Raw genomic sequence first — 12183 nt, 5'->3', positions numbered from 1 at the left:
ATTGGCTGAGCGAGGCAAAGGGGTTGGCCTAGGGGCACAGAAACCACCAATGGCGGCGCGGCTACCGGGGCGTGCTTTTTTTCAAACGCGATAGGCGCTGCTGGCGGGGGGAGGCCCTCCCCTCTCCTGCTTGATTGGGTAACGGAACGACTAGGCGCGGCCCGCTCCCCAATAGCCTGGGGAGATGAGGATTGACGCGCCCGCTGCCCAATGGCAGCGCAGATTGCGAAGCCGGGATGGCAGGCGCCGCGCTCGAACGCGGGGCGGGATAAGATGGCGGTGCGCCGGCAGCTGCAGAAGCTTTTCCAGGAGCCACAGCTCAGCGGGGTCATCACTGTGGAGCGGCCGCTCTTCCCCACCGCTGACGCACGCTTCTGCGCCTCGCCACCGGCCTCGCCACCGGCCTCGCCACCGGCCTCGCCACCGGCCTCGCCGTCTTCCTTGTCGTCGGCATCGGCGGTGGTGTCGCCCCCGCGGCGGCAGGGGCCGCTGCCGGCGGAGTGCGCCATGTTCCAGTGCGGCGGCTGCTGGGCGGTGCTGGGGGACTCGCTGCACCTGTGCGCGCAGGAGGAGCGGCGGCTTGGCCTCCTCGTCTGCTACAGTCAGTACCCGCCTGGCCGCCTCGCGGCGGGGGGGGTGTCGGCCGGTGTCCTGAGGCGAGGCCCGGGCCCGGCGGGGGCGGCCGGGGTGTCACCCTCAGCGGGTCTCTCTCCTCCCCTCCTCTCTCCTCAGGAGTCACAAACAACGTGGTCTGGGAGGACTCGCTCATGATCGGCCTGGAGGGAGCCCTCCTGGGATGGTGGGTAGCTCGCCCGCTGCGTGCTACGGGCACCGGGCCTGCCGGGGGCAGTCGCCACGGGAAGTGGCGTGGGCGACCAGGGGCTTGTGCCGAGCTGGGAGCTCCTCTAGCTGGTAGCCTGGAGTTTCTCACGGGCTTGGTAAACTCCGAAGTGCTTTTTGTACCCGGGCTCCATCGTTTCGGATGGACAAACCTTTTGTACGTATGGAGCTTTAATTTTTTGTCCGTAAGTTTTGCTACTGCAACCGTTTTTGGTGGAGAGGAGCACTTGAGCGATGCGGTAGAAGACAGACTGGCCTTTAGGTTTTTTTTTCTGCGCCTTCCCTTAAAAGGTGTATTACCTAAATTAAAGCATCTCTGTTTAGGGGTTGGGTTGGTTGTTTTTTTGGTTGTTTTGTTTTTTCACTCTTTTTTTTTTAAATACTGAAAATAAATTACTTCTGCTCTATTCACGAGCCTACAGTTAGCAACAGGTTTGGTAACTGGGATTAGTGTGATGGGAAGCATGTAAATATCACCTGAGGGTTTACAGAACCGTCAGTTTGTTTAAATGATGCTTAAAGGCTATTCCACAATCTATAAGGGCTGGGAACTTTTTCAATGAAAGACTTTGGTTGTTGGGTTTTGTTTGGGGGAGGGGGAGCATGTCTCTGCATGAGGCAATACTTTTTTAATCAGGAGGAAATCTCAGATCTATGACCTGCCATAGGTGTGGGCACAGGCATTGTTTTACCAGTTATATCATGTTTGGTTAGTATAGCCTGAACCACTCAGTGGTAATAAGCCATGTATTTTCTTCCCTAATTGCAACTTCACTTATTACAGATATTATTTCTTATGCAACATGCCTGACTTTGTATGTTCATGTTCTCCCTGAATGTATTATTTCTTTAAGGAGGGAGTTTTAACTATGTTTTGTTTTGCTGTCCTCATAGAACTGATAGATTGATGTCCTCCGCAAGCATGCGGTATCTATGGTTTCAGAAGCTTCTGCTTAATAATATTTTTTCCTCTTCTCTTTTAGTGCTTACAATGTATTATCCTGTCAGTCATGTGGCTCGAACCTGGGCTTCATTCTTTATTCTGCCCCCAGTGACCTGGCGTATCTCCGAGGCCTCTTCTGTTTCTTCAAGGACAGCATCATCTGGTGAGTAAACTGTATTCTTACAGTCAGTGATTTCACGAGAATTTGCAAGTCATTACAACAGGGTGTACAACCTAATCTGCAGCTAACAAAAGTGGCTTTACTTTGAGTACATTGGTGTGGGATTTTAATATCCTTTATGTTTAAATTGTTTGTGTTGGTGTGACTCCATTTGATTTGCTCTGCGCTTCTTAAGTGGTGTCCTCATGTAATGTCGACATTTAAGTTTAGTTGTTTGCCATACTGATATCTCCTTCGGTTCCAGATTTGCTTAACTAACGTAAGCTATCAAAGCAGCTCCATGACAGATTGAGGACTTGACTATAGAAATTTTAAATTACTTATAGCTGGTGATGGGAGCACCTTATGATTTCAAAGTAAAACCATTGTTGTGTTTTTATTATTTTCATAATGTAGTGATTGCTTTTGGCAACAACCTTGTATCTGCTTTAAAATAATCTTAAATAATCTGTCTAAACGATGAATGCAATTATGAGGTTTTTAACTGGTCTCCTTGGTTGTGTTTTTTTTTCCCTTTCCCCTTTTATTTTCCAGTTATCTCTTAGAAAAACAAATTATAATACAAGCTTCTAAGGTGAATTTTCCTGCGGTGACTTTGGAGGAACCAGCACAGAAAGTAAGGTTTCTACATTAATTTGTATGGAAAATACTTTAAAAATTATTAATATCCAAAAATGTTGATACAATTACTTTTTTCCAAGTTCATAAAATAGAAAAAATACGGACATGTAATGCAGTGACTGGCTTAAATGTGTGAGACATGCAAAACATTTTCTAGAACCACTTAACTGCAAAACATATCCAGTCCTAGCTCATTTTCTGGCAAAAGATTTTTTTATTCTCTGTTACGGTTTGAGAAACCCATAACAACTTATTGTCATTTAGACAGTTATTCTATCACTTGATGACCCTTCCCCACCTGGGAAGGGGAATTGGGGAAAAAACAAGGAAACCCAAGGGCTGAAATATAAGCAGATTTAATAGAATTAAGACTAAGTATCGTTAATAACACTAAAGAACCAATATTGATCCCAATACCAATATAAGATATACAAGAATTATAGTCAGTCAATTCTATCAGCAGGAAGCTGTGCACTCCCAGCAGTGGACAGCAAATGTCCGATGCTGTGAGCCCTACGACTTCGGGAGCAAGGGAAGGGCTCAGGGGTCTGGCACCAGAGCAAGAAGTTCTCTGGATCACAGCCATCGAGGGAGAGAGAGAGAATTCCTCAGCAAACTTTCTAATTTGTATTTATTGTGATGTTCGTGGTATGAAGTAATCCTGTTGGACAGCCTGGGTCAAGTGCCCGGGTCTTGCTCCTCCTCATCCCCACACCTGACAAGGCTCGAAAGCACTGACACCTTGAAACCCACATACCATAGCTGGCTATAAAGTAAATATTTTCACAAATTCAGACACTAGAGTCTTCTAAAAGTGCACTTTTCCCCAGCATTAGAAGAGAAATTAGTCCTGTGTTGCTCAAACCAGGACATCCTTTTATCACTACACTTTGAAAAGAAAACAAAAAAAAAAAAAAACCCAAGATATGTCTAGACAAACTTTGCCTAGGTATTACTACTTGTGTTGTCTAAGTTACTGTCCAAGAATTTTTTAAAAAAAATAGCAAATTTTTTGCTATTGAAAGGGGTTCTAGCACAGTTGTATTTATGGCTATGTAAGCTCAAAAGAGCATGATAGTATTTACTTGTAGTTTCAGAGACGACGCTAGAACCTCCGTCCTTTTTGGCATTTAAATTGGATGTTCTTTTCCGTAACTTGGTTAGTTGTTAACTTAGTAAATTGTCTGTCCCACGGCTTGAATAAAGTTACTGTGTGTAGGAGACAGCCAGTGTATCCAGTATTTATGTGCTTGCTTGTCCTTACTCTTTTTTTTTTTTTTTTTTGGTCCCCCCTTAGTTTCTCTTCTAAGTATGGAAATGGGCCTGTTGACATTTCTTAGGTTTTATCCTCTTTAAAGTCATCTTCCAGTTTCTTATCATAAGATCAGAGTGGTTTTATAGGTCAAGTGAGGCTAAAATGCAAAAATCTTATCCAGACAAGACTCCTAAATTTGGGACACATTTTTCTGAAGTATTGCAAACACAAATTATGTGATGCTGGAGAGTTTGCTTGTGGACTACAACAAGCGCAAGAATCTGGTCTTTGTTTTTTCTTTGAGACATGATGTCAGCAGGATTTTACTCTTGTGCTTGAGACGTGTTAACTTAAACCTCAGACTCTAGAAACAGCTTTTTTTGAGGGACTGTACGTGTATTCCCAAGGTGGTGATGAAACAGTCTGTCCAGATATTGTCAAAGAAGGTCTCTGGCTGTGTAAAAACTGTAATGAGTTAATTAGGAAAGATTGGATTGATCATAGGAAGGCTCCAGCAACTCTGTCTCCTTACGGAGGGTTATTTCCATAAATCTCTGCCAGGGGTTATGCTGGCACACATCCATCTGTCTCCTCTTTGTGGCACAGGCCTCTGATTTGGGTGCCCGTTTTGGCTGTGCTAGACAAGCAGTATAGAGATTAAAGCCCAATATAATCTTCCGTCTTGAAAGTCAGCTGCTCTTTAGCCACTGAAAGTGGGGTGCAAAGATCATTCAAAGATCCAGTGTGAGCACACTTTCCTCTAGTTTTAATACTAATTTCTCTTTTTCTCTAGCTGAAAGAAAAGATTGTGAAGGCCCACATTCGCATAGAGTTGCTGATGAGGAAGGTGGAGGAACTGGAACGAAAGAATGATGTGGCAGAAAGGCAAAGACCTGCATCAGATGCAGTTGTCCTTCCGCCGGGATATGCAATAGTCAGGGTCAACTAATACGCCATCTTTGAGAACTGCTGGAGTTGTTTGTGCATCTCTGCTGAGTTTGTTCACTGTGGTAAAATAATGCACCAGAACAGCTTTGAGTGTTGATCTGTCACTTTATCTGTGTATAGAAAGAACTAGTGCTTAAGTGCATCCCTTCAATCTAAGGGGAACACCTCAAATCTGACATACTGAAGTTATACTTGGAAAAATTAATAGCTCATCCATGCAGTGCATTGCTCTCTGAGACAGTATAATTATGACTTTGATTCTCTCTAATGACTTCAGGGGAAAAACAGCCTTTGAAATACTAAAATCAGGTTTCCGGAACTATACAAAACGTACTAATGAGCAGATATTCAAGAGGGGCTATTAGAAATTGAACGTTCTCGCACAGATCTAAAGTTCTTATCCTACCTTTTCATACAGATACAGCATTAATGGCAGCCAGCTGTTGGCCAAGTGGTATGTGAGACACTGCTAAATGGCCTCCTGATCATTGTTTTTGGATTTGCTTGTGTGTGGACCCTGCAGAAGGAGCAAGCTAGCCTGTCGTAGAAGCTGCACGGTGTGCTTGCTTGGCGCATGGATCTGGGTAGCCCAATGCTGGCTGGAGCACAAGGCTTTGGATTTCAAATTCAAGGGCAACCCATGTGCCTGCCAAGTCCCCTGGAAGTGCAGCCCCGCAGCTGCACAGGACTGGGTCAAGCTCTTGCTGTGAAGCTCCTCTCGCTGCACCACGTCGGAGGCTTTAGGTGGGCAGCTGCTGCTTATACTACTACTTATGTTAACTGTGCTGCTTTTTGATTAGGAGTTCGGAGTTGTCTTGGTCTGTTCTGATTAAGCAGTAACATAGAATAGCAACAGCCATTGTGCAGGGAGAGGAGGGGTGCTCACTGTTAAATTCTAATAGTATATGCTGTCTCAGTGATTTTTATTGTTTATGTTTTACAACTTTGACAGTGCAAAAATGTAGTGCTTTTCAATGACAGCTAAATTCAGGATATCAGAAGTAACTACCTGAAGTAAATGTTAGACTCCTGTAAGATCTGTTTCATTGTCTGTAATGACAAATGTTGTTTTCTCTAAAGTGAGCTCCATTGTGAACCCTTAGCTCCTTAGCCGGAAGGCTGTTCTTAATAGTTGTCACTGTATATTGATGTGACGTTTGGAATTGCTGTATTTGATTGCTTCATTATTAAGAACAAAACATCTTTAAAGTTGTGTTGTGCAGTGACTTCTGCGTTAAGGGGGCCTGTTGGTTGTTAACTGGGGACTTGTGACTAAGCTCATTTTGTGCAGGCATCCCCCCATCTCAAGTCAATGTTTTCCATTGTATAACTTCACCTTGTGTTACTTGTGACAGCCCTTTTGTTGTTGCATCAGTCTAAGAAACATGATTGATGACAGGACTACTCACTTTCGCCCTTTTATTCTGGTTTCTACATTGAGACTGTTTCTTGCTATACACTTTACATCTATACCATCTGTAATAGTGCTGAATTGTCTTGTTTCATTTAGCTAAGCGTCCATACCTAAAAGGAAAAGAGACTTGTCAGTTACATTTTTTTTATATATTATCTTTACAGTTGTAAAGAAGAAACTTTTTTTAAATTAAAAAAAAATAATCTGAAATTCATTAGCATATATTGTGTGGATCAGTGGGTGAGTCATACGCCCACTTCTTTTCCTTAATTACGTTTGCAGGGGAAAAAAATCTTGCTTAGGTCCAGGTTCATTATAAAGCATTAAATACTTAAGGATTCCTCACATTACTTAGCATGAATTTAAACAAATAATGAGTATGTGCTAAATAACAGTGGTAGATTTTTAAACTACGTTTCTCCAGTCTTTGGAACAGGGAGGACTTGCTCTGTTGAGTCAGTCTGTGGTCCTTCACATCTATTTGTCAAATGATGTTTTTCTCGGCAGTGACTATTGCCTGATGTACCTGACACAGCAACAGTAGTACAGTGTTCCAAGTATTCTGTTTTAAGAAGCAAACCACCTTAATTTACAAAACATAAAATAAATGCATTAATCTTCAGTAATTTGAGATGAACTTACTGAGATACCAATTAAAACCTATGGGTGCATTTTTATTTAAGTAATGCATATAATATTTTTTTTTTTCCTGAAAGATTCATCTTTTGATTCCACAGCCTGTCCCAGATTCAAATTCCTCTTAATCAATTGGTGAATATTGAACCTAATTCTCTAGCTAGGCAACTTCTGAGTTGTGTTCTAGCTTTAAATGCGGCCAGGGTCAGGCTGGCTTGGGAGGAATGGGTTCGCTAAATGAATACCAACCACTTGGAAAGCAAGTCTTAAGGTCAGGCCTTCTTATGTTAGCTAATCAGCAGCTGTCTCCTCTGGAATCTAAAGACAAAAACAAGTGGAAAATGAAACAAATCAAGGTGGTTGCACAGACTACTGAAGTAACAATCATATTGCGAATCTCCTATAAACTCACATAAGGGTTTGCAATCCGTAACAGGTTTTGAAAGCTAGCAGTAGGGTGGGGAGCTATGGCTTTTTCAGCACAATCCTCATAAGGTGGTGGTGTGCTACTGTGTTACGCCACTTCCCAAAACTGCCTTCAGCAGCAACTGCAAGGAAAGTTGTGACATGCCAGCCACGGAAGGAGTTTTTCAGAAATGTAGTTGCCAAAACATAAACAATCCACTTCTATGAAATACTTTCCTGAGAGGCTTATTTCTTTTAGGCAATTACAAGCAACAGAAGCTTTCTGCTACCATCTAAAACAACCCTTGAAGCTTTTATCTGATAGGTTTCCCATCTCAGTATGAAAGGAGTAACAGTTTTTCTTTAGTTGTCTTCCAAGAAGTCAGAGGCTCTTGCACCTGAAGTCTGCTGGAACAGCTGGACCCAAAGCAGGTAATAACCAGCATATGTGAGTTTAGCTCAAATGGTGAAGTTCTGGAAAAGGTACAGCAAATAATACAAACGCATCTTGGAAGCGGAGTGGAATGTATGGTAAGTTGGTTAATTGATCTTCTGAACAAACGACACAGCCAGTTTTAGTGCATTCTCAGCCTGTGCTGCTTTATTGCTAAAAAAATTTGTATACAGGTGCAGAGTTTCCAAGTTCATTTTTAAACAGTTCCTCTTTACAGTGTCAAAAGAATAAAATCTTATCTTGAAATCCTCAAAGATGCATAGATATAAAAGCAAGCTGCCTTTTGGAAAAACATCAGAATTTGCAGGGAGACATTCTTTCACTGTTACCATGTAAAACGTGTGCAATGGGAGTACATAGTTCCTAGTGACAACAATAATTTCTTCCACTAATCCATATAAGCATGCCATCAGCAGTTCAGTATGAGAAGTATTTTCTAGTTTGTTTTTTTAAGCACTAAGGTAATTTTTAAGAATCTGTAACTAATACTTCTCCTTTGCTGTTATATCACACTTTTTGAAAGGAGGATATCTTCACTGACATCCTAAAGTAGCTTATTCCTCAGGTTTCATATTGAAGGGAATAAGCGTTAACAAAGGATGCAGCTGCTTACTCTTCATACAAAAGAAAATATATTTAACAGGGTTTAAAACCATGCAAAGTGTTCTGAAGAATACCCACTAAGAATCGGATGACCGTGGTTAACTGCTGGGCTAAACTTGTTTTAAAAATTCCCTTTTTGCTTGAAGAAGTGGCTTAAAGCATTTCCATTTACTCTAACTTCTGATACCATAAATTAGTTACCTTCTCTTCTAATATTCCTATCTTAATTTGGCAATTCTTGTATATCTAGAAAGAGTATTCATGAGAAAAACACAACCCCCATTCAAAAACCCAAATCACGGTGCTTTATGGATGGTTGGCGATGAAGTATGAACAGGAGTTAACTTGACACAATTTCTTCCTCCAAGACACTTCCTCTTCCTGTTGAGGAAAGAGGACTGAGCCGCTGTACACGGAGAAGTGTTCTGCACAAGTTAAGCCCACCTACAAAATTAAGCTAAGCTAGATGTATGGTATTCTGCAGTAACAAGCTAGTATTCTACATGTCTGAATATGAGTTGAAACTTGGAAAAGTATTAGTGACATAGGCTGTGCCACACGTTCTACATTATTTTTAAACTGCCAGCAGAAATTCACTGCATTATCCACTAAAAGACTTGAGAAACATCACAGAGAACACAGTAAAAGTTTACAGAAAGATGGCACCCAAATTCCCTTTTAGTTAATAAGTGAAGAAAAAAGACTATTGCAACCTGTGTTGCAGAAGATAAAGACCTTCAGTGATCAAATCTAATTTTTTGTTTTTAAAAATCTCTTTAAAGAACTCAAAAAATATACAAGATTACCAGTATTTTCAGGTTCATTCCTGCAGGTGCCATTATTGCTGGCTGGTACCAGTATGCTTCAGTACAGCTGCCTATGTGGCTAGAGAGTTACCTGAAAATACTGTCTATTAAAAAGCTATTCAACACCTGAAATATATGTACTGTGCTTATTAATTTCAGTCTTCTCCAAATAATTTCTCTCACCACACTCAAGCTTATTACCTACTGTCTGGCAAATATGACACTCAATTTGAGTCTGTGGTTTCCGACACTTGGGTTTTTTTATGTTGTTTTGTGTTTATTGGTTTTTTTTTTCACCCGTTGCTCCCCCCTGCACCTTGTAAGAAACTCTGCACCCTTTTCCTTGCTACAGCTGCAGCAGGTGAGAAACCTCATCTCGCCCCTAAACATGCTTAGTTCATGCCCTGCTTTTTACATGCTCAGGGCACTAATATGAACCAGACAAGAGGTTATAAAGGCGAGTTCTGCTGATCCTGGTTCCTGATTTACAGTTTTGGTGCCATGCTTCTGTCCCTATCTATACATTCTGCCCCTTTCTCTACAGAGGCAGCACATTCTCTAAAAAACCAAAATTTGAGAATCAAAGCAGGAAGTTCAAGCTATTGGTATATTAATTCCTATTGCTTCATTATGTATAAATGCATATCTCAATTTACTGGTAATAACTACATTACACTAGACATTTTGAATCATGCATAATTAGAATACTAGCTCTAAGATTTGGTTTGTGGGCCTGTGCCGCTTTCCTTCAGTTTCTCCATGCAATTCTTCATGCCTAAGGCATTACAAACCAGCTGCCTTTTATCTGACCTGCAAACACACTCATTTGGAGGGGAAGTGGAAAGAAGCAGACAGGATTTACATAGGACACACGAAACAGTAAGTTATAACAGTAAGTTACCTTTTCTCTTTAACCTTAGATGTTGTAAAGTCTTAGGGAATCTGTCTATATTATAACCTGGTACATAGGCTCAGAGACACAACCACACTCTGCTTACATCATGACCATCTCTACAACTCAGCAGAAAGCGCAGAGCAGACTGAAAGGGAATAGACATCAGAATCCATGGCTAGTGTTCCGCACTGTTAAACGAGACACCTTGGTTCAACTGCTGGCTTCTGTGTGACAGTAAAAGCACTACAGGGGCAAAATGTTGGATCATTCAGTAAAAGAAATCCATTGGAATCTAACTTCAACTGCCATTATGCAGCTCTGTACCTGAACAGCAAGCAGGATTACTGGTTTTGGAGGAAGACCAGACTGTTTCCTAGGGATGCAGGAAGCAGTTATTTCTAAGACTGATTATCCATCAAAACCCATTCTTCTCTTCCATATTTTTCCCTTCTCTGCCCAAAAAATACACTGCCAGCTCTTGACAATGTAATCTTTGTGTAAAGTGTCAGCATCCTGAAGCTCGGTACAATTTCTTCTCACTCACTATCAAGGAGTCTTTGGCAGGACTTTCTTTTTTGTCCTAAATTTGACAATTACCCTCAGTTGCAGAAGGTGCAATTCCCAACCCAAGTACTGGCTAGACCTTCTGCAGCAGCACTACTGCGTATGAAACCAGCAAACAGTTGTATCATATGTGTTTAGTACTGCTAAAGGAGGCGTGTCAGTACTGGTCACTACACCTTTGATATCCCACACTGAATTGTGGTAGCATCTAATACTTCCACTTAGTTTTAGTAGCAGGGAAATCAAGGGGGTCGAAGCAAAAGTTATGCTGTACAAGAGCTGAAAGGCAAAGGGATTCCTTTTGTTGCCGTGAATAGTAATTTCTAGTCTAGTGGCCTATAGAATACAGATAATTACAAAAAGTCTGAACTGGGAAGCATATGCAGATAGCTGGCCTGGCTACATCAGTCTTGATTTCCCCCCCTTCTCTGAATGAATAAACCCTTGAAGAATTCTATTCGGCCAAAATTTATACTTCTGAAGTGTGAACATCACTGTGGTTTTATTATTATTTCATTATTATGTAAATGTACTTGCTGACCACAGATGAGAATAAATTTATAATTTCTCTAATGTAATCAGATAACAATCAAATTACAGTTCCCTATGGCCAGCTTCCAATTTTATCAATAATTCAATATCTGGAATTTAAGCTGATTACAACCTTCCAGATCAATTAGCTTTTCATACACATATTACATACTAGCCAACACTTAATTTAGACATCCTCATGCTTATCTTGGTTACTTTATATTGTAAAGATGCCCACAGCCCTCGCAGTCCCATTATCAATTTACTAAGATCCAAAGGGCTTCACCTCCTTAATTTCGGAACATTAGAAGCCTCCCTTCAGCTGTAAATTACAGTCCAAATCACTTCAGCTTTCTAGAAGAAATCCAGACAGACAGATCTAAACCTCTGCTGTAATAATTCTGTTCAGGCTACAGTATTATCTGTTGGGCCATACTGTCTCTATAGACTACATACCTGCACTGAAAACTGTGTCAGCTATCCATTTTAGAACTCCTGGGGCTCTTTTTACGCAACCTTTTGATAGCAAATACTTTGCTGGGCACAGAGGCTACAGCTATAGATCAGTAATCCTTTGCGCTACCAGAAGCTTCACAGCATTTGCCTCTGCAAAACTTGAGGCATTGACAGAAATCAACTAGGGCCTGAAACAGAGTGTTTAGCAAGGCTAAAATGATTTTTTGCTGTAAAGTTACATTTTTAGAATTCTACAATTGTGCTTGGAATGTACAAATGTTTTGAGTGTCAAGTGTTCTCTATTTTTTTATATTTTTTATTTAAAGATTCATATTGGTCTTTTTAAACAAAAAACCCAAAAAGTACTTCCCACAATAACAGCTTTTAACTTCAGAATCAGTTTCTCTTCACAGTCCAGTATTTGGAAGGGTTTAGTTTCTTCTCAGAGAAACAGAGCAAGTGCTAGACTACAAAAAAGAAAAAGATACAGGGAAACTTCAGCTATCCTTTCAAAAAGAACTGTCTGCCCTTCCCCCAGCACTCATTGACAGTGCTTCAGGCATGTGACAAAGCTACTTTATTTTTTTTTTATATCAGGTTCATTAACTAAGTATTCAAGTGCCAAATTCCC

At 41.1% G+C, this 12183-nt stretch overlaps 1 protein-coding gene across 2 annotated transcripts; it reads left to right on the top strand.

The window, feature by feature from the left end:
* Positions 1 to 208: 208 nt before the first annotated feature.
* Positions 209 to 5997, top strand: OIP5 (Opa interacting protein 5). 2 transcript variants are annotated; one of them, XM_074584586.1, is made up of 5 exons: positions 209 to 601; positions 733 to 799; positions 1824 to 1946; positions 2499 to 2580; positions 4634 to 5997. In XM_074584586.1, the coding sequence occupies exons 1-5, from the start codon at positions 211 to 213 to the stop codon at positions 4787 to 4789; spliced, it is 819 nt and encodes a 272-aa protein (XP_074440687.1). In that variant the 5' UTR covers positions 209 to 210; the 3' UTR covers positions 4790 to 5997. The 2 variants fall into 2 exon arrangements, with proteins under 2 accessions (XP_074440687.1, XP_074440686.1); XM_074584585.1 differs by having other exon boundaries at positions 237 to 601; positions 733 to 997.
* Positions 5998 to 12183: the final 6186 nt, after the last annotated feature.

This window comes from Larus michahellis, chromosome 4 (genome assembly GCF_964199755.1).
Source record: "Larus michahellis chromosome 4, bLarMic1.1, whole genome shotgun sequence".
Classification (NCBI taxonomy): domain Eukaryota; kingdom Metazoa; phylum Chordata; class Aves; order Charadriiformes; family Laridae; genus Larus; species Larus michahellis.
This window is presented reverse-complemented; position numbering and strand designations above follow the sequence as displayed.